General features: G+C 38.1%; 1 protein-coding gene across 1 annotated transcript in view; it reads right to left on the bottom strand.

Moving 5' to 3' along the window:
• USP43 (ubiquitin specific peptidase 43) overlaps positions 1–23927 on the bottom strand; it is a 120305-nt gene that overhangs the window by 91837 nt on the left and 4541 nt on the right. Inside the window, exon 2 of the mRNA XM_034408103.3 lies at positions 10505–10645. Coding sequence (XP_034263994.2) covers positions 10505–10645 — 141 coding nt within the window. The remainder of the gene's footprint in view (positions 1–10504; positions 10646–23927) is intronic.

The following is a 23927-nucleotide window of genomic DNA, read 5'->3' on the forward strand; positions in this document are numbered from 1 at the left end:
CAAATTAGAAGCCATCGAGACTTTTTTTAAAAATTAACATGATTTTATACCATTCTTCATATTGTAATATTAGACTTCCACATTTAATGCAAACTGGTTGCTATTGCTGAAAAATGGAATCAATTGTTCACTTATATTTGACCTATTTGGTAATGACAGATAAGAGCTCAGAAGAAAATGGATCTTCCTGGGCCTTCCTGGAAATTAAAAAAAATAATCAGCTGAACACTTCGGCAGACTAAGTTATGTTATTATAAAACCTGTTTAAAAGTTCTGAACACCACCTAGATGGAACATTTCCTTAACAGGCTCCTAATATTTTAAATTCTAATTTTCATGCAGATATCCTCATTAAAGAGGAGGAAAAATCCATTATTCACAAAGAAATTCAGAAAGATTGAGAACAATTTGGGAACAAATCCTTAAAGATGATGCTTCTCTATTAATATACATGAATACCACAATTTATTTTTTAAAATAACTGTAACTTTATCATTGAAGCCTGATTTTTTTTACAGTTAATATGGTCACTAATTTGTCACCCTGAGTTACCGGCGTTTTCCCCCTCATAAAGAACACAACACAATAGCCATGAAGATCTGCTGATACAGTTAGTGATTTTTCAAGGGAAATGTTGTAAAATGAGAGACAGGTTCTCAGATACCTGCCTGGGGGAGAAGAAACAAAACTTTGCCTCTGGTGCTCCCATATTTGCCTAGAGCTTCTTGCTAATCACATTTTGACAACTGTCGTGTACACAGATAGGCTGTCTAGACAAAAAGCGTCTGATTAGCAGGCACACATAAACACAAATGAATGAGGCGTGTTACACACAATGGTTAACAGACAACTTCTTCCTATTCCTCTGTAGCACTAACATTAGCCATAAACAGAAATTATTGGTGGGCTGAAAGGTCTAATGTTAAATTCTTAGAGGAATGTATTATGGTTCATTATTTAGCCTACATCAGGGGTGTCAAACTAGATTTCATTGAGGGCCACATCAGGGTTGTGTTTGACCTCAGGTGCTGGGTGGGTGTGGCTGGGGTGGGCATAGCCAGCTCAACATCACTTGTGTCGGGGCCTCTTGTAGTGCTCTGCCAGTGAGACTCTCCCGAGCTCCATTTTCAGCTATGATGGCCTGCTCCAGTGCTCTGCCAGCGAGGTCCTCCTGAGCTCCATTTTCTCTGGTAGAGGCACCACCAGGGCAGCCCCGTGAGCCAGATCTAAGCACCCCGCAGGCCAGATCCAGCCCCATGGTCCTTGAGTTTGACATCCCTGGCCTACATGATCTTCATAGAGTCCTAAAGTTGGAAGGGGTCCTGGAGGCCATCTAGTTTAATTCTTTCTACTTAAAAGGGTTTCCCCTGTCCAGTCATGACTGACTGAAAGGGGCGGTGCTCATCTCCGATTCTCAGACGAGGGACTCTGTGTTGTCTGACAGATACTTCCATCATCATGTGGCCAGCATGAAAGTACAGTACACAGTAACTCTCTACTTAATGACTTTTTTTAAAAAAACCATAGCAATAGCAATAGCACTTAGACTTATATGCTGCTTCATAGTGCTTTACAGTCCTCTCTAAGCAGTTTACAGAATCAGCATATTGCCCCCAACAATCTGGGTCCTCATTTTACCCACCTCAGAAGAAGTCAACCTTGAGCCAGTCAGGATTGAACTCCTGGCTATGGGCAGATTTAGCTTGCAATACTGCATTCTAACCACAGCGTCACCACGGCGCACAAATCATGTCACCAAAACTGTCATTACAAAACAGTACTGTCGCAGAAGATGAGATACCGTACAAGGAAAAAAGCAGCAAAATCTTCCTTATGCTAGTTAATGTTCCCAATCTCCACACTTGGAGATTGTGCAGAATTTTCTTACAAACAGAGGTAGCTATAAACATGATGTCACTGCAATACTCCAGCACCTGCTAATCATAAATTTAGAAATCTATATAGTCTCTTAGCCATTCAAAACAATCAGCTTGGACTGCTAAACTGCATTTTTTTTCCTTCCAGAAGCGGGAAGGAAATGGTTTTCTCAGTTGTTTATGTGGAAAAAAGGAAAAGACACCCTCAAGTCAAGTTCAACTCATGACAATTATATGGGGACATCCGCCCAGTCCTCTCAGTGACAGTATGGAAATTATTTGCCTTTGCCTTCTTCCAGGATGTTTCCACAACATGCCAGTTTAGTCTTTAGTGCCAGAGTTTCCTGGGAGACTCCCATCCAGGACTAGCCAGACTCAACCATGTTTAGACTTCTTTGAGGTAAGCAAAGTTTATCAGAGACAGCACACTCACTCTTCTGACATTCCTTCAGTTACAATCATTTGCTTCTCTCCAATTATGCTATTGAGTTGGAGCAAACTTGTTGAAATCAGCAGATGTTTATGTGTAAGGACAGTTCTGCTGCGAAGCAAAACTGATGAGCTTAGGAACCAATTATGTTCCTTAATGCTAAGTGAATAACCCACAGATTCCCATCAACCATCACCATTTCACACAACTCCAATTGACATACTGTAGAGTTGTCATGTTAAACACCACAAAGTAAATGTGTCATTCCTCATGTTTGCCCCATCTCCTGAAATCAATTGTAATAATTAGAATTCAGCACTTTGGAGCTTCCCTGATTATTCTGAACCAATGGTATCGAACTAGGTGTAGAAGAGATTTCTTCTACAAGAGGTAGGTGGTGATGGGATAAAAGTCAGAATTCTGTACCTAGAACTTGGTATCTTAGTCATGGCTAAGAGTACAACACAGACTTGGTTCATGTGTTATCCTAAGCCATAGTGTGTTTTTTTTCTGCTTCTGGCTTTAGTGCATTATATGAACTTAGTCACTTTGGCTTGTAAAACAAGGTATCTAGATGAAGTGAACCAAACCAACTGGTTTCTTTAACAAAATACGGTTGAATAAAACATGGCCCAGTGTAATGTTGGATGTGTAACTTGTTTGGAAAACCAGCTGTTTATGAGTAAGTATTATTATCATCCCTTGTGGCAAAGCTGGAAAGTTTCCCAGTTTTTAATTTTTTTTAAGAGCAGCAACACAGTTGCCACTAGCTGTTTTTATACTATTTCAATTGTTCCTCCTTTTGTGTTGTTGACTAGTTAGCTGCTATGGAATAAACATGGCAATTCTATTTTTCCCTTCAAGACTTCCTGTAATGTTTCATTACTATTTCCTGTTTTTGTTTGCAAAAACAAAATTCTTCTATTCTTCTTTTGCAAACAGCATTAAAAAAACTGCTCAGCACAAATAAAACTGGTTTCAGACACATTCTGTGCAACACATTTTATGTTGTTACTGTTTCTATATATCACATTTTATTTTCCTAAAATCTAATAAAATAACTCTTTCTCCAAGTTTCACTTGGTATGTCTAAAAAGAGGAAATGTAATAATATATCTAAACATAGTTGGATTAATGTAAAATATGAAACCATGAAGAGAAAGACAAATCATTGCTTACAATATGACTAATTATAGAGGTTAAAGAAACTTGAACATCTTGAAGAAAGTCTCACATTCTTTACCACATAGCGTTTTTATTTATTTATATCCTGCCTTTATTATTTTTATAAATAACTCAAGGCAGCAAACATATCTAGAACGCCTTCCTCCTCCTGTTTTCCCATAACAACACAGTGAGATAAATGACTGGCCCAAAGTCACTCAGCTGACTTTAAATTCTTTAACTTTGAATTAAATTATAATTAAATTAATTAAAACATTTAATTGATGTTCAAATTGTTTTGAATAGTATTTATATGTTTGTTTTTTGTGAACTCCCCAGAGTCATGTATGTGAGATGAGTGGTTATATAAATGAAAGTAAATACAATGAATATGAGCATTTAAAACAAGTTATTATATTAAAAGTGACCAGGCTCATACATAATAAGCCAGTGTGATGATACGTGGGAAAAACCCTGGGGACAGGAGGGAGAGCTGCAAACAGGACGATCAGCATGTAAAAGATTTGTCAGCCCACAGAAAGGGGGTGGCGTGGGAAATGTTTTAAAAGGGGCCCTTCCTAGTTTTGAGGAAAATAAAAAGAAAGGAGGGGAGAAATACTTCATTCTTACAAGACTCTGTCAATGTAACTTTACAATAAAGAAAGAATTTATACTCCTGAGTGTGCTTCTTGTCTGGACGATGTTGTTGGGTTAACAGCCAGAAATCTTACATTATCAAGCCCCAAGATAGTCAAAGAGTAGTTTCTATAGGAGCCTAATCACCCTTGTCTTCATTCAAGCCATGAAACAATCCAGGTGAAAATAGCTTTGAGCAACTTTTGAACCCAAAATTTTGATTACCATGATACAAGACCAGGAACCTTAGCCAGTTTAAAACTAGGATTTAAAATTAGCTAACCAAATTTAACATTTGGCAAAATGATTCATAATACCAAGTTTGGATGTCACAGAAATTTAATCCCAGATTGATTTCTTTATTCATTCATGTGAAAGGAGAGAGCAAACACGTTATATGAGTCAGTACACAGTTCACAGTTTCTCCACACTGCACTTTATTAAGCTAGAGTTTGTGGTTTATTACTATGGGTGAATGCAATCAATGCTGATAATCAAATTAGAAAAGCTTAAAACTCTGTAAAATATTGCATTTGGCCTTCTGAAATCACTGTAGCAATCCAGGGAGAAAACAACAATAAAGGGTAAAATTAGAATGCCAAGGTGTAAGATACTCATCTTGAAATCTTAGGAGAAAGTGCAAAGAACATGGGCTTCTCCAGCCTCCTCTAACATACAGTACAAATGTAATATTTATTAACTTTTAGAACTCTGCAAAGATCTGAACTCAAAAGTGAAAATGTAATTGTGAGCATTTACGGTCATGTACATAATACCTATCAAAACTACCTTACGGTAGTTTTGTATCTTCTCTTGGGCTCACATAACCCTAATCCTAACCCTCTAGATCAGGGCTGTAAAACTCCCAGTTTAGGGAAGATGGGGGAAGTCCTGATACCTCACCTGATGCCGCTGTGATGACGTGAGTTTGCTCTAGATCAGTGGGTCTCAACCTTCCTAATGCCGCGACCCTTTAATACAGTTCCTCATGTTGTGGTGACCCCCAACCATAAAATTATTCCTAAGACTATTGAAAATATGTGTTTTCCGATGGTCTTAGGCGACCCCTGTGAAAGGGTCATTCGACCCCCAAAGGGGTCCCGACCCACAGGTTGAGAACCACTGCTCTAGATGATACCAAGGAAAAATACATTGAGTTTAATATGTTCTCATGCATTCTCCAAATCACCTTTTGCCTTTCAAATCTAAATCTCTGCATCTTCCTGGGATTTATACAGAGGATTTCAATCAGTCTTCTAATTCATCCACTTGCGAATAAAAAGTATGGATGTCAAAATGCACCCAAAAAAATCAGTTTGAATTTATCCACAAATGGGCTCATCTACAGCCCTACATTTGCAGTGTGACCACAATTTATGACATTTTTGCCAGAAACTGGTGTTTAATTCTGATTTTTTGCAAAAAACACTCCATAACAAACAATGGGTTTGCTTAACAGATGCTTAACAGTCTCCACTAAAAGATCATAAAATCAACCATGGTCACAAATAGCAACTTAATGACTGCCACCACTTGCAATCAAAATTGCAAACTCAATTATGGTCGTTAAGTCAAAGACTACCTTTATGTACTTGCGTACAAGCCACTCTGCAGATAAACAAACCTTTGAATTTTTAATCAGAATATCCCAAAAAATGTGAGTCAGCTTATCTGTGGATGGCACAATTTTCATGGTATTTGGTTAAAAAAGTATGGTCTGCTTATCCACAGATTTCATTATTTGCAAGTATATACAATATATTATTTCTATAATAATAAAAAATGAAAAGAAGAAATACACTACGGGGCATTTACAGAAATGCTGTAAGAATATCATTGATGCTGTGCAGTTTGTCCTTGACTTACGACTGCAGTGGAGCCCAGAATTTCAATTGAAAGTAATTACATTCAAGACACCACCTGACTGGACTCAATTTTATGATAGTTGTAAAGCAAGTGACCACAGTTATTAGATAAATCACATGGATGTTAAGCAAATCATATGGTCATTAAACAAATCCAGCATTTCCAATGAGTGGTTTTTGGCCAATTTCTGCTAGAACACGGCAAAAACATCACAAATCACAGTCACATGACCACGGGGCACTACAACCACACATAAACATGTGCCAGTTGCCAAGTCACCAAAATGCTATCACACAACCATTGTTGTGCATGTGCATCAATCGTAACTAGGTGGTAAGTAGCTTTTTTTTGAATTTTTAACTTTCAACACTTGTTAAGTAACTGGTCATAAGTGGAGGACTGCCCGTAACTAACATTCCTAAGTGACATATTCTAGGATGAGAATTTTTTTAAAGAAGGGAGAATACCAGTTTAAACTCATGGCTGTAAAGAAATCGGGGGAAGATGTTGCTTGAAATAATGTTACAGAGAAGAATGTTTTAAATGCAAAAAATTAAAGTCACTGTGAAAAGTATTGATAGCTTGGCTCTACGCGAGCTCTACTCTAGGCTTTTTGCAGCACATTCCATTAGTGGGAGAGAGCCTGCAAATTCCTTGCTCCTCCACATAATTCTTAAGCCAACAGACAAATAGCCTTGATTACCGGACATTCACTCCATAAATCACCCTTAAAGAAGATGATATAAACAGAAATAATAGTGCTTTATAATAACATCAGCCATTTACGTAATGAACTTCGCATGCATCCCCTCAGGAATGGTTATGATAACCCTGCAGGGTAGTCCATTATTATCCTCATCTCCACAATGAGAATAATCATCATCATCTTCATCATCATCCCCACAATGCAGGACAGGCTCCGATTTGCATTCCAGAGGGAGTGCTCTGTTAATCTCTTGCAGCACAGAAATAAAAAAACAACAATAATTTTGTAGTATTGTAAAAAAAAATAGCATTTGTATTTCTATATCAAGTCAGGCCAGAAAAATCTATGTGCTAAAAAAAAAAATCTATTAGTGTTTCGGGTGTCATAAAATTCTTTCTGCTTTTGTCACAACTCCCAATCCACTTCTGGAAGTTACAATGCAAAACAATTTATCCAGCAAAGAATGTGTTCCAATTATCCTTTGCCCTTTGACCAATTCAAGCAAACTTACCAGACAGGTGTAGTCTAGTGGTTGAACAACTTTTTTAAAAAAACAATCCCCAACAATGGTTAAATTCACACCATAGTATGGCTCACTGGAGCATTTCACTATTTCAGTCTTTGCGCTTATGACCTGCCTGCTGTATTTGAGACACAGACAAGAGAGTTTGCTCTGTAGCATCCCCCCCCTTTTTTTAATTACTATTTTTGCCAGAAGCAAAGCAGCTGCCACACCATTCCAGAAAACTGCCTGACAGTGTAATTAGTGACAGATTAGTAGCTGTACTCGATGGGGACTCATTTACATAGTGAAAGAAAGAAGCAGAGAATGAGAGAAGACAGGTCATTGCCTGCAGGATCAAACCATATAACCCAGTGTTTCTCAACCTTGCTGACTTTAAGATGTTTGAACTTCAACACTCAGGATTCCCCAGCCAGCCATGCTGACAAAAGCAATGGAGTGACTTTTCAGAGTCCGGTTCTAATTCAGAGTTATGCACAGGACAAAAACGATGTGGAAAAGCTCTGGATGCTGTGCAAGTATTATTTATTAAAGCAACACCATTTTTCCCCAAGCTTCTGAAGATGCTTCTGCTTTAAGGAATCCACTCAATAAAGTTATAGCAGGGAAAGATAGAAATGTTAAAAAAGATAGAAAGGATATGTTAATGTATAAAAAATAGGAAATAGATATGAATGAGAGAAATATATTGTATATATAGTAATTAAAATGTTGGGGAGAAGTAGTAAATCAGAATAATACAAAGAGAAAGAAGGGGAAATTGTGAATAACAAAGAAGATCACCATGCAATAGCTGTAAAAAGAGTGTGTTTATAAATGTTGTATGTCTTGTATTGTTATATTGTGTTATAAAAATAAAAAATAAAAAGTTATAGCCATTCTTAAAGCAGAATGTGGCAGCATGAAAAAAGCTGTGTTGTTCTAATGAATAGCAGGGAGGTATTGTCTTTACAAGAGAGCGAAAGAGTTTAGTTTGAATCATTATGAAGCATGCACAGTCCTTTTACAAATGGATATTCCTTGAGCAAAAATAAGCCATCTGTCTTCTCTTCTCTTTTGGAACTCATACTAACTAAGCCTTAAACTGCCTTTCCTAATGTGACACTCTGCAGATGTGTTGGGAGCTGCAAGTTCCATAGTTTCTTGTTAAAGGGAGATTCATCAGCAAATCCACTCAAAGAGCTAATCATTGAATTTTAAGTATTCTTCAGATACATCATCTGCTTCATTGCCACAAGCACTCAGCCAGTTAGTTAATCTTTTGCCTTTTAATTATTTACAAAATGAAATGTAGTAACACTGTATGTAACTGTACCACATATAGTTAAAAGGAAAAGCTATTCCAGGTTCTAGCAAAGGTCAAGCAAGTTAAGATGCAGGGAAGTTTTTTTCCCCTTTAATTTAAAGCAGCCAAAGGACAGTCACATCTGGGCTATAACTGGGCTGCAACTGCAACAGGAAACAACCATGCAGCAATGTGGGCACTTATATATGGGTTTGGAGGAACATATTACAACTCTGCTTCAAGAGCTGCACTCATTATCAGTTTGTTTCTGGGTCTATTCAAGATGCTGATGGATGGAGGGGAAGAAAGAGATCTCCCACCTTTATTATTTTTTATAAACAACTCAAGGTGGTGCCCTTCATGACAAGGGACTGGGTTATTTGAGGTGTCACCTGTCCCCATTTTCATGTGTCCCTCCCACAGACCCAGAGAGCACATGTTATGTCATCTAGGGAGTTCTGTCATCTAGGGAGCTACATTTGTGGGTAGTGGGCCTTTTCTGCAGTGGCATCTGTGTTGTGGAATCTTCTTCCCTGAGGTGAAGTTGCTCCATCTCTTCTGAGCTTCTGAAGGTCTCTCAAGACCTGGTTGCAGCCTGGTGACCCTGTGTAATGGGTGAACTAGTGAGGTAGCTTCATTATTATTAACCTTCCTCATGTACTGTGTCTTTGTTTTTGCTCCATTATATTTTTTATAATTAATAATGAAGACTAAAGAAATACACTAATGGTTTAGTGAAGGATGGCAGGGTTGGTGTTTTTTTTTATAGACATCATCTCTTGGTACATCTTTGTAACATGAATGTTACACTTGCAAAATTATTAAGTTTTTAAAAATCATTTCTACTAACCAAATGGTCCACATAAATACCCCTGTACACGTACACACATTTCTGTCCCCATCAGTTGCTATATTTCACAAAACATAAAAGACCTCACTCATCCCAACCTTCAGGTCAGAAAATTAGGGAGGGGAAGGGAGGGGAGGGGAGGGGAGGGGGGGGAGGGGAGGGGAGGGGAGGGGAGGGAAGGGAAGGGAAGGGAAGGGAAGGGAAGGGAAGAGAAGAGAAGAGAAGAGAAGAGAAGAGAAGAGAAGAGAAGAGAAGAGAAGAGAAGAGAAGAGAAGAGAAGAGAAGAGAAGAGAAATGTTCTGATCTCAAACCATGAAGATACTGATTCAGTTTGAAGGCAGATGTCCCATCTCAGTCAGCTGGTGCTTTCTTACCTCAGACTTCTTGTCAAGGCACTGAGTTGCTAATACATCAATTAGATAGATATCAAATTTGTCCACTATTATTTTGTTATTGTGGTATTATGTTATAAATTCAAGGAAGCTTAGAGGGAGATTGCCCTTCTTTTTGTTCCCATACACCAACCTGTGAAATACTATAGGCTGTGCTGAGATAGAATGACTTACTCCTGTAAATTTCCACGGCTGGCGATAGGCTTAAGCCTCAAGTCCGAGTACAATACCTCAATCAGAGGGTGGAACAATAATAGAATTTAGAAATGTGGAATTTATGCCTCGGAGCAAGCCTCTCTGAGGTTTTAAAGTACTGTGGCAATACTTAACATGCTACATCGCAAAGATTTTGGATGACAGCCTCTATAATCTGTTAACAGTGCTCCGTAGAGACAGCAGTTGATTCAAATACCTGGAGATTATTAGGATGTCTGCCCCTGTTCTAAGTAATTATTTGAGAACAATAACCAAGATTACATTTTTAAGTTATGAATGCTTTGATTACACAGCAGAAAGTATTATTCCTATTGGAGAACTTTTTCCATGGAGATAAAATCTACAATAATGAAAGGGAATGAGCTGATATTGGAAGTCCACCTTTGTTATAAATGGTTATAAATGTCATGTTGCCATACTCCACTGATTGACAATGAGTTCAGCAAATTTCATTCACATTTTTTATAATTTTGGGTCTATTTTGCCTGAAACAATATATTAGCAATAGGTTTAATGAGCTTTCAGGATAACACAATAAGTTTCTCTGCCAATCACTGACCTTTCCAGACATCTTTAGTTTTTGATTAAAAGAAACAGAACACAGGTCTTCATGCATGTGGTCCAACAACCAGAGAAGGAATTCCAGGGCATCATGTTGTGCATTTCCACGAAACTGTGCACCATATTTAGAGACAACATTCTGCAATGAAAACAAGTGAAGAGACTTATTATTTTTATCTGAAATGATAAAGTTGCTCTAGTATTAAAGTACATTTTTGATCTTTTCTGGCTAAACGAATGATTATATGGACTATGCATATGATTCATCAAGATCCATGTTCTGTACCAAGACCAACCATAATGAAGATTATAAGACTTTCTCCATATATATTTACTGGGGGGAAAAAATCTTCTATGGAGAACAACCAGGAACTGAGATCTAGATCTTGTCTTATCTATTTATATACTAGTAAAATTCTCAAACTATGTACAGCAGCAATTTTACAAAGTATCACAAATGGGCTGGTGTATCAAAAAATTAGAACCCATGACTCCCATAGAATTGAAATTTTGCAAATTTTATAAAACATTTCATGATATAAACATTACCATAAAACAGTTTATGACATAATACAAAATGTAAAATATTTCCTGTGCTGATGTTTGACTGTGCTATTGTCAAGAACAAGGAATCAGAATGACACTGTGAAGTGATTAGATCTTATTGCGGCCTTTTTACAAGAATCTCGCCAGACTGATTGCACTCTGGGGCAGGGGTCCCCAACCCCCAGGTTGTGGCCCACTACTGTTCCGTAGCCTATTAACAACTGGGTTGTGCAAATGGCAGACCTACGCAGCCACACACATGCGCAGCTTGACTCACTCGACTGGCGGGCTGGTGCATATGTGCATGTGCATGCAGCCCAACTTGCAGTTGAGCTGTGTGTGCATGCATGAGCATGCTTGCCCACCACTCGCATGAGTCAAGCTGCACATGCATGCGTGCCACTTCATTGCTCGCGCAACCCGGTTCCCCTCTCTCCCCCACCCAGCCGGGCCGCCAAGCCATAAAGGTTGGGAACTGCTGCTCTAGGGAACAACCAGATAAAGGCCCCAAGTCACTTCCTTCTCCTGCAGGGACACAGAGCTAGCCAATCTCTCTTAACTCCATTCCCCACTCTAGCTGCAGATTCCACCACAGCTATACAGTTCAATCTGGGCTATTTTCAAGGCCGATACATCTCTGGATGTATCCTAACTTTTCCAGTGAATTTTTAACATTAAAAAGTTCTGTCATTGTTGAAGGCACTGAGGAATCTGGTAAGGAAATATCTCCAACAGATGATCCAGTGACTCATAGGCTGTCCAGTCTTTACTATAGCCCTGTGAGGATAAGATATCTGGGACTTGAAGGCTCCACATTTGGCTAGACTAAAGTTACCCAATTGAGATGAGACAGTGAGATCTAATCAAGTCCAATCCTTTATTTGTTTATATGTAGTAGATATATATACTACATATATAGTATAAATATATGTAATATATATATATATATATATATATATATATATATATATATATATATATATATATATATATATATATATATATATATATATATATATATATATATATATATATATGTTTTTCCTCTAGCCAGGTTTTCCCTACGTAACCAAGGTTTTTCTGCAGTGTAGGGAAAACTGCTACGTAGGGAAAACCTGGCTAGAGGAAAAACACACATAAACCGTACGAAGAAGTAAGAAAATATATATATATAGTCTTTAAGCTACTGGATATATTCTGAGATTTTAGGGTGTTGTTACACTGAACCTCTTCCCCCAACCCTCACCCATCTTGGGACTATAAAGTCTCTTGGTCCAGGATCTCTTTCTGGGAATGCTCTGAGGTGGCCAAATCCTTCCCCTCTGCTGCTACAGGTGCACATTCCATTTCATGAATGGAGATTTGAATCCAGGTTCCAACCTGGCCCATCTGACTAATGTCTATGTTGCAATTTATATGCTTCTTTATTACAGTATATCATCCTGGTATCACAGAAAACCAAAACGTATAATGTGTAGCCCTATCTATTGCCACTGCTATTTTGCACTCCTTTGAAAAACACAATCACTTTAAAAAAAAAAAATCCCAAGGGATCCCAATCCCTAAATCATGAAATATGTCCCTTTACATCTTGAGTTCCACCAACATTTGGCAAAGAAGCAACATATTTAATACTAGTGCAATAAGCAGGGATGCTAAATTGATCCCTGGTGGGGCTCAACAGGAGAAAACATAGGTTCTGCCTGCCACTGATTTGCCAAACAGTTGCCATGACAACTAACTCTACATTGTTAAGAACTCAGAAGGAAATGCCCCCCCTCAACATGTCTGTCAGGGCCACTTTACTCTTTTTCTTCCAAGCAGTTACGACTTGGTGCTCCCGTTCTAGTCCAATGTTCTTCAGTTCCCAAGTGAACAAACCCTCCTGAACCACAAAACTGAACAGCCACTTGCTGTTCTTTGGAAACGGAAGGGAAGCTTGGAAAATCCAATTTTCTCTGCTAAAAGAGGACTCAGTTCGGTATAAGCCGTTTCAGTCAGCTGGATAGAAATGTTTCTGGAGCCCAAGGCATCTTCTTCAAGACATGCAGGAAAGCTTTTCTGCTTTCTGGCAATGCATCTCTGCCTTTAACACCTGTGTGAATGGAAAAACCCAACCAAACAAATTCTTGCTCTGGGAAAGGTGACCATTTCAGAATTTCAGCCTCTCATCTAATTGTTCAAAGTCATAGAAATCCGGCTAGGAAAAGAAAAAGAAAGAGAGGCAGAGATGCCATTTGAAAGCCTAGTCTTCCCTAATACAGGCAGTATTAATAATACTGTACCTTGACTAAAAAATAATTTATTTAGTGAGTGTTCAAAGTTACAACGGCACTAAAAAAAGTGACTTACAACCATTTTTCATGCTTACAACTGTTATAGCATCCCCATGGTCATGTGATCAAAAATTCAGATGCTTGGCAACTGATGCATATTTATTACGGTTGTGTCCCAGGGTATGTGATCCCCTTTTGCAACCTTCTGACAAGCAAAGTCAATAGGGGAGCCAGTTTCATTTAACAATGGTGTCACTCACTTAACAACTGCACTAATTCACTTGACAGCTGTGGGAAGAAAGATCATAAAATGGGGCAAAATTCACTTAACAAATGTCTCACTTAGCAACAGAAATTTTGGGCTCAATTGTGGTCGTAAGTCAAGGACTTCCTGTATGTAATCCTTTAAATGTGTTAAACTAAATCAACCATTGGATATCCTAATACATCCAGTCCAAACCATCTACAAGGTGCTAGAAGGATTATCTTCGTCCCATGTTCTTTTTTTCAAACAGGTGCTCTGGCCATACACAAGCAGAGTTCTTAGCATCCCTGAGATTTTCCAGCATTTCTTTAGATACTGAAACATTTCCATTCCTCAAGGATGTATCTCCTGAATAAAATACTAAAGATATATTCTGCCATCTCCCCACTCCTCCATATACCAACCTCCTCCCACATGTTCTATTGTTCCTTAAATTCTGTACGCTCATTTAACTGCAGCATGTAGGATGCTGAGATGGGCCTGCCAAGAATCTGCAAATACAGAAACAAGGCACAAAAAGAGATTGTGAAAAGAAAGATGCTATGCTTCTGAAAATGGAGAATTTGCAGTTTTGCTTTTGGTAGTTTTGGTAGAATGTGCACTGACTTATCAGTAACGTGAGCATGATAAAAATGAATGAATATACATATAAGTATGCATGTATACTGTATTTGAAGATTGTCCATCATTCTAGCTAACATCATAAACTGCTTCAAATGGGATTCAACAAATGGGATTCAATAAATAAAATAAATGGGATTCAAGGGTTATCCCCATTTTTTTTTCTTTTGGTTTGATAAGGAGTTCTTAAAATTCAAAAACTTGCACTGATCTCTTATAACTTTAGGCAGCTTAATAAAGATATTCTCTCTGTGGATTTTTTTTTCTTTTTAGCCAACATGGCATTATTGCTTTTATAAATCAACAAACAGATAGTGACAATACATGACTTCATTCAGTTTTGATGAAATGGGAGATGGACTCTTCTCGCAATCTGCAAAATCAGTTGGGGTAGGAAAGAAAAGGACCATTTCAAAAGAGGAATGAAGAAGGGAATTAGACACCTTTCATATTGTATAGTAGAAACTAGTGAAAAATAGCTTTTCTCATCCCTCTGCATGGCCGACCTTGTGATGCAAAAGATGGTGACAAGTTTGAAAACCATTTAAAGAACATCAAATGTTCAGTGCTGAAGTCAACAAACACTTTTAGAGTTGTAAACTGAAAAAGAAGATACGAAACAGAAAGGGGAAGGGAATTGTCTCATGTGGCTGGCCGAACATACTTTGGAATTTTAGCTTTTATGTCTCTTTTCTGATACTTAACAGTCCAACATTTAGCAGGAATCCTCTGATGGCTTTTCAGGAAACACAGGGAGTTCTCTATTTACAGCCATAATGGAGCCTGCCATTATGGTCATAAATTGTGACAATTATAAAGTGGGTAACCCATGTGTCCGACCTGATTCTATGATTTTTTTTTTGTAGTCATCAGGTGAATCAATTCTTCACTATGGGCCAGTGTTGCCCCAAACAGGAAATAAATGCCAGTTTTCAGCAAAAAATATAAAACACAGTCACATAACTGTGGGATGCTACAAAGTTATATATGTGGGCCAGTTGAGCACCTGAAATGTGGTCACATGACCACTGAAGGGGGGCGATGGCCATCAGGACTAGGTTGTAAATACTATTGTAATTTCAACTTCACCCAGGCAACTGGGTGTAAGTCAAGGACTACCTGGTAATGTGTTTTACAAGACAGAAGTGGCCCTGCACTAGAACTATCTAAAAAAGAAAGAGTAGTGGTGTTTATTACATACACCACGGGTGTCAAGCTCACTGTGTCACATGACACTTTTGCGGAGCTATGTGGGTATGGCCTCCACATGATGGACACCCCTGACCTACACTATGATGTTCATGGCCAGCCAGAGCTTCCTCTTTTGTTTTTTTTGGCATTTTGATTTTTTTACTCCAAGCAGCAATTCTGGATTCTGTTCAATTCTGTTCAATTCTGGATTTTGCAATACTCTACACAATACGATTCAACTGCTGTCGTGGAAGAAGCCACACCTGATGAAATTCTCTTTCAAAAAACTCCAAGATTTCTCATAGGTATAAATAGGATGCCTATCCTATATAAATAGGATACAACCATCTAGGCCACAAGTTATGTATTATTTCTTGCTTTCCAGTCCTAAATCTGGGCCACACTATGATACCCCAAAAGACAACATACATAGTTCAATCCCCTGCTCTTCTCAAACAAAGCTTCTTGCCCATTCTCTATGGATACACTAAAGAGCAATTAAAAGCTAACAAACGCTTGATTGTTAATACATTTACACAGCATACGGAGTGTTAACAGATCTGCCCTCCAGTTATTTATCTGTAGTGAAGCCTCAGCAGGTAGCTTATCGCTGAAACCTTATGGTTACAAAATAAGCATTCTATTAAACAAAAATTAAATAACACACTTGCCTAAGAATATTGCTATAATAAAGCATTCTTGTCAGCTATTTCCCCACTCACTATATGTATTGCAAAAGTATCACCAAAATTGCTATTATACACAGTTCTGAAAAATATGGGTTACTTTACTTTAAACAATGTGAGTTATTATATGAGTATGGAGCTACTGGACTAGAGGTCCCTAAATTCCTTGCAATCTAAAATATCCTTAGTTCAGATTATTAGACTTCAGCCTAAAACACCCATAGAACTCAAGACTGTTGATGTTTGGGCTAGGCTGTGCAAATGCATTTTTAAAGGAGAGGGCTTTGATCAATATTTTATCAAAATAGATAAAATAGTCATTTGTTTCAAAAAACAGAATATCCGGTCTTTAAGAAAATATTGTCCACAATATATTTTTTTTCTTTAAGAGAGATATTTTCTACCACTCCTGTGCCTTCTGTTGACCGCAGAAAATAAACAAAGAAGACTTGGAAATAAAATTATGGGGAAAGTGTCACCTAATGCATCATCATTAGGGAGATAGAGATCTCTAGTTTTCCAGATAGGGAAATTGAGATAGTGAGCTCTAGTTTTCCAGGTCTATGGAGATGTGGCTGATTCAGTATAGGTTTGAACAAGCAGTGTGTGGCTAAAATATGGTTTGGATAATATGGGAACTTTATATACTCTTATCAGATTACTGGTCCACCTAAGTCAGTATTGCAGACACTGACTGAAAGTGGTTCTCAGGGACTATAAGAACTAGGATATTCTGCCTGGGCAGAATAACATAGCTTCAATTCTAAATTGTGTTAAATGATATAACCAATACATGTGAACTTCTGTCCATTCTGGAATAACTAATGTCCTAATCACACAATCTCTGTATCTCTGCTTTATCGCCTTCCTGGCATCATGCTGGCAAAATTCAGCAACAAATCATCAAATATCAGTGATGTAATTTCTTGCCACTTTCTAAACCAGTAGGGGTACGGAGAGAGAGAAATAAAGAATAGGTAGTCCTCCCATTTATGACTGCAATTGAACCTGGAATTAAAGCCATAAATCATGTCAGTCATTAAACTAGCTATCATGTGAACATGCTCAATTTTACATCATCTTTTGAGAAGGGACAAAAAAGAAATGAAAAGTTCTATCACATTATTTGAATGAACTGAAGATTAAAATCATTAGAAGAAAGGAATATAAAGTTAGTTTATTTGACCAAGATTAAAAGTACATATATTGTTATTTCTGCTTTCCTTTAATGGACTTCTGCTGATCCCAGGACTGAAATGACAATTTATTTATTTGTTTATACATAAGAGATGGGACATGGGATGATGGCAGCAGAAAAGTTACTAAAATTGTCTACACTTGCTGTGATGAAAGTTGGATGTCACTTCTTTATATATTTCTTTTCTCTTTATTACATTCCTACATTTCTCTCTCTTTTTCTTCTCTTTTTTCATTGCACTTTTTATTCTTTCTACTCTTCTTTCTTTTAGTTTGTATTAGTTTTTGCTACTGTTATCATAATCTTTAATAAAATTATTTTTAAAAATAGAACCAATTCTTACAATATTTTACTACTAATTTTTTTAATCTGCCTTTTCATACAGGAGTTCAGGGTACCGTACATAAAGCTCCCTACTTTTTTCCTCCCACAAATAGAATCTTACAAATTAGGCTGGACTGAGATAGAATCACTGGTCCAGAATGGAATCTGCATGAATAATGTTCTTAAACCTAAACTCCCATTTGTTTGGGGCGGGGGGGGGAGGAGAGAGACAGTACAGGAGTCTGACAGGAAACAGAAAGATAAAATATAGGACTGAGCATGACCTGAGCAACACTTTTCCTTCAAAAGCAATCTTTTCTTTCATTATATCCATGTTGTCCAGGAATGTGGATGTTGTTGTCTCACCCCCTTTCCTACCAGGGGTGTTTCATATCCACCTCCTCCTCCTAATGCCAGTTTTATAATAGAGGATGAAAAGCTTGGGCAGTAGCTTTTTTCAAGCATTCTGTGGTTCTTGAATGTACATTTGTTGTCTTGATTGGCAACAGATATTGGTTTGGACTGAGACCTTTATCTTTCTCAAAAAAGCTTACACTTAGAAGTATAATTTGAGGTCTCTTAACATTCTCAGACAGCATCCACATAGTTTTAGCAGTTCAGTTTGTGCATAAAATAGGATTAATATTTGAAACTTGATGCTGCTGCTATAGTCATACTTAAGGCCAACCCATGCTACAATCTACAATCTGGGTTCTGATCCTTAATTGAAGACAATGCCAGGACAATAGTCAATCAAAAGCACCACTTGGGACAAGGAAGTACCAATAAACTAGATGAAATAGAATGTACAGTACAATATATTAAAATATGAATATATTCTGCAGAGAAAAACATTTGTAGTTTTTAGTGTTTTTTTTTAAATCCCACAGATTTAAGCCACAATTACTGGACTGTTGGGAAAAAAAATCTGTTTCTGAATGTCTAATGTGAAATTTATCCCTCTTCCCGAAGTACTTCATTTATTGTTGATAAAGAATCTGCCAGAAGAGTAAAAAGGAAGGTCAGCAACAGCAGCATTACAATGGAAAATAATATTACTGCCATGAACATAGCTGAAACACGGCCAATAAATAAACATGAACCAAAGAGTCTCACAAAGGCACAATAAGGTTTATGGGCACCATAGTTTGACATTTCTAGAGGAGTGCCAGGTCCTAAAAAACTAAAACCATCACAGATAGTTGGGCAGGGACCAGCTGCTCATTCATCCAGTGCTTTCTGACTGGCTCTCTAGTTACAATAATGTGAGAATAGTGTAAACTATTTTTTTGGCACAGTACGATCACAATATGCCAAACGTTCATAGAAGCCATTGTAAACAAGAGAAGAGTTTCAGGCTCTTATGGGAAAAATATAAATTATAGTGCACAGCAGTCCTTTATCCCTATATGATTATTTGTATACTCTTAGATTAACAATCTCCCAGTCCAGGCACTAGGGTTCTAGTACCCATGACTTACATGTGCATGAGGTACATGGGAAACTGGCAGTTCAGGATTTATACTACTAAAGAATTATTCTAAAATTTGGATGGGCATTATCTATCCATTAAAAAAGCAGTCATCAACATTTGCAGCTTGGCAGCCCAACCGGGGGGGGGGGGGGAATTGGGCCATGCAAGCGGTGGTCCGGCGCACATATGTGCAGCTCAACTTGTAAGAGTGGCGGCCGGGAGGCACACATGATTGCCCACTGACCTGCTGCTTGTGCAAGTTTAGCTACGTGCACTCCGGCCAGCCATTTGCGCGGCCCAGTGATTGGGGGCCCCTGCAATAAAATACATACCAAAAAGAAGTAATCTATCTTGGTAAAATTGGATAATTTCACGTTTCAAGAGCTAGGACCACATGTCATGTAAAATGCACAAATAATACGTTCAGTGATGGGATTCAAATTTTTTTACTGCCGGTTCTGTCACCGTGGCTTGGTGGGTGTGGCATGGCATGGCTTGGTGGGCATGGCAGGGGAAGGATACTGTAAAATCTCCATTCCCACCACACTCCAGGGGAAGGTTACTGCAAAATCCCCATTCTCTGAACTACTCAAAATTTCCTCTACTGGTTCTCCAGAACTGGTCAGAACCTGCTGAATACCACCTCTGAATATGTTGCTTATTAAGATCTGTTTTTTAAGGAGAAACACTCAGGTGCCACATATATACAACAGAAGGTGTCAGCAATTAAGACAATGCAAGTAGGCATCTGGAACAAAGTCCTTAATAAGAATGGTAATGTGGGGTAAGTGGTTATGTAGTATAGGCTAATACTTGGGAAAATGTGCTCTCTATCCTTGAGGTATTTTTTTATAAAGTTGCATATTTTTAGCACCTAGTTTAGCACTCCCCCAGGAGTTGTGATAAGTCCCCTCCATCTTCCCCTTCATCAAAAATTGTAAAGATTCCTCTCTTTTTTTGGCAAGCTTTTAATTGTTCATTCAATTTTAGGATTCATTTTATTTTAACTCATAGCCATTTTGAGTACTCATTTGAGGAAAGAGGATATAAAATGATACAAATACATTACAATAATTCAATCAAGGCATAATTTTAAAGCTCTGGTGTATTGAATGGGAGAGGGAGAGAGGGGAGAGAGAGAGAGAGAGAGGGAGAGAGAGAGAGAGATTGCATTTTGTTATTTCTTGTTTATTGTGGGAGGCACCCAGAGTTGATTGAATTTGGGTGGCACCCAAACTGAATAAATGAATAAACCAAAAACAGTAGTGGATGAACCTCCAGGACTCAGCACAATAGAGTTGGAACACATAGCACAGCTAAAATATGCATCGGATGAGAAAAACAAACCTTCATGTTTCATAGGAGTATGAAAACTGAGGTAGAGCACAGTAGGGTAATAGTTATTCTATGTATAGAAAGGGCCAGAAGAGCAAATAGGAGAGTTCTACAGTCTCAGAGGTGAAGGATATCATTACCTTTCTTAGGCTTAAAATACCGACTTTTAAAATGTTGCTGTGAAGTACAAGCACTACGCATTAACAAAAGCTTCAAATCCAATTTAGCATTTTAGGATTTTTTTAAAAATGTGGCAGAAGCAACCAGGTGAGTCCATGCTAGAGGCAGTGTTCAACAGGCAGAAGCTGGTCATGCCACACATTCCACTCCCAAGCCTGGATTCTCTCTTTTTTTAACCTGCCCATTAGAAATAAAAAGAAAAGAAATTAAAAAAAGATCACCCTTGTGTTCCCAGGGTAAGACTACTTAAGAGGGTCCCCAAAGAACTATTTTCCAAGTGATTAGACAATGGGGAAAGTGTCTATGTATGATTTGGTGCAGTTATTGCATTGTCAAGTCCTTATAATCCAGAAATAGATGAGAAACACTCTGATAAAATTAGAAAAGTGCAGGTTGTGTTCCATCATATAAATATGAAACTACCTGGGATGGCACTAGCACAGGAGAAATGGTCTCTCTTCTTCCCCTGGCTTTTCCTACACAATTTCCTTCCCTTTCCTGTGCTGTTTCCTAGAAACACAGCTCCTAGCGAACATTACTATTCAATATCACAATAAACAAACAGAGGGTGTGTATATGCAAAGGCTCCTCCTACCAAACACTCTAAATTGAAATATGGTCTACGGCTGAAAAGGAGGTTATCTACTTCCAGCTTTTGGAACACAGAGATTAAGGTAATATTTTAATCTCTCATTCCTCTCCTCCCTTCCAAACTGTGTCTTGTTATTTATGTAAGAAATTATACAGACCACAGGGAGAAAAGTTCACATTCCAGCAATGGGGAAAAATCTGACTACCTTGCATTCTTTTCTGAAATGGTAATGTTTCCATCAAGTTCCTAAATTTTAAGTTCAAGTTTTAGGTATTCTAATTCTTCCTCTGAACTTCTTCATACATCGATTAAATCAATCGATCAATCCCATAAGAAGGCCACAGACTAAGAAGATACCTTTAAAAAGCTAGTGACTGTGTAGGCTGACAGCAAGAGGGTCATAGAATTGGCTTATATTACATATATACCCATATTCTGCCTGGCGAAAGAGTAAGGCAATGGGTTTCAATGCAAAGCTGCACATGAGGTGAAAGTGATGGCAATGGAAGTCATCATTCATTTCTTTAATCTTAAATGCATGAATGAAACATTACAGTTCTCTGTGTGAGACGGTAATTATAAAGGGTGCCTAGAAAAAAGATTCCCTGTATTTAATAGGACTAATCCACTCTAAGTCATTATGCCAAAGAATGCAGGTTTCACTCCCAATCTACTGCACGTTCAACATTCCAACAGGTAATTCATCAGCTGAAGACCTAGGAAGGCTTGCCTTCTACTCATTCTAACTACTGTAATCACTAGTACCCTGTTTCCCTGAAAATAAGACATCCCCTGATAATAAGCCCAATTGGGCTTTTGAGCGCATGCACTAAAATAAGCCCCCCTGAAAATAAGCCCTCCCCGAAAATATTTAAACGCATGCACAGCTTGTCCCCGCCATTTCCTCTGGTTTCCTCCACATGCCCCAAAATAATAAGACCTCCCTGAAAATAAGGCCAAGTGCTTATTTCAGGGTTCAAAAAAATATAAGACAGGGTCTTATTTTCAGGGAAACATGGTAGTATATTCTGTAACTCTTAAGGACAAAATATTCTACCCCATTTTCTGTAAAAGTACGCATATGTGGAAAATAGTGATGCTATCCTTATACACGTGCATGTTTCACTTCTGAGGGTTGAAATCAACTGAGAAATTTTAGTTTAGTGCTAACCTTGCAGCAATCTTACGAGATAGATGCCATTATTATTATTTCCATATTGCAGATGATGAGATCAGATATGTCTGAGACCAGGTGGAAAAGTCACAGCAGAGATGAAATTTGAATTATTAGATTTCATATGTTCCAGGCTGCATCAGTTTCTATATAAACAACTTAAATTCACAGACTTTGCCCACCTACCCTGTCCATCTTCAGGATGAGTACCCTATTAAGAGTACCTTTAAATTGCCGCACCAGGAATTAGCAGAGTGCCAAATATGGCAAGGTGGGGAAAAAAATGACCATGTAGATGCAGCAACAGCTTCCTCATTTGTCAGATAACCATTGACTATTTCCACAAATAGGAAAACAAAAATAGGAAGCTTACAATTTCCCACAGAATATTCTATGTTCTGACTGCAGCCTACACCATTAAAAACTAATCTTTGGAACTTGTATGGAAACTTGTGTGGAAACATACAAGTATTTGTATCTAGAGTTAAGACCTTTAATGACTCATTCTACACATGTAAGCCATCACTTGATCTTTGATACATGAGTGGTCCAGTTTCTTCTATTTGCAACTATATAACCGTTGCCTTATCATTTGAATTTCCACCACCTTTGTATTTACCATAGGTTTCCAGAGGCTGTGATTTCCCATCCTTTTGCATGTGAATGTAAACTAACATCGTATTAAACTGACTTACAGATTTAAGAAAAACATAGAAATAAATCAGCTATGCAACATGATGCCTTGTAATAAGGAACGTACAGCTTGTTTACATTCTTCCCAAAGAGCATTTTAAAACTGAATATCGATATTGTTCTTGTTTCTGTTTTCCCTTGAGAAGCCTCAGTCTGGAGAATCTGAAACCTGAGTTTCTTATTTCTAAATCCTTGCCTGTAACCTAATATCCAACTGAGCAGTACAGACTCTTCCCACAGCAATAAATAATAATTTAAAAAAACAGGAAGAAGTTAGAATTTCACCTTTGACAGAGGCTGCTGCATCAATAGGGAGAGACAAACACACATTATTCTATTATCAGCAGGACTGTCAAACAGCAGAATTAAAAACAAGAGATTTCACCAAAGCTGAAAGAGCCTGTGACAGCCAGCAGCTAAACATGAGCTCCAGAGACAGAAGAGGCTCACCTCCAAAGAATCCAATCTGCCAACAAAAAGTGTCAGATAATACCTTCAACAACAAACAAATAGAAATGGGAAGCCCTCAACCCAGAGGCCCTCCTAATCCTATCTCCTAGGCCCCCTTTTCTAGAGAACACATTATTCCCCAAATAGGAAATTCCAGCACACCAATTGTAATTTCTTCTTTTGAATGAGAGGCCTTTTCCACTGCTCCTCAATCTCACTGCAATAGGAGCACCTGACATCATCTTTGATTTGACCCCACGATACCCTGTTAAAAAAAGGTTCATCCAAACATGTTATCCTTGTTGTGGGAGAGGGAGGGGATTAGGTTGGGGCTTTGTCTTACTTTACAGTTTTGCCTGGGAGGAGCAAAATATAAAGGGTTAGGATCTATTTCATGTTGTAAGAACTCCAGCGGA

Source organism: Pantherophis guttatus, chromosome 2 (genome assembly GCF_059756535.1).
Source record: "Pantherophis guttatus breed Tessera chromosome 2, ASM5975653v1, whole genome shotgun sequence".
Classification (NCBI taxonomy): domain Eukaryota; kingdom Metazoa; phylum Chordata; class Lepidosauria; order Squamata; family Colubridae; genus Pantherophis; species Pantherophis guttatus.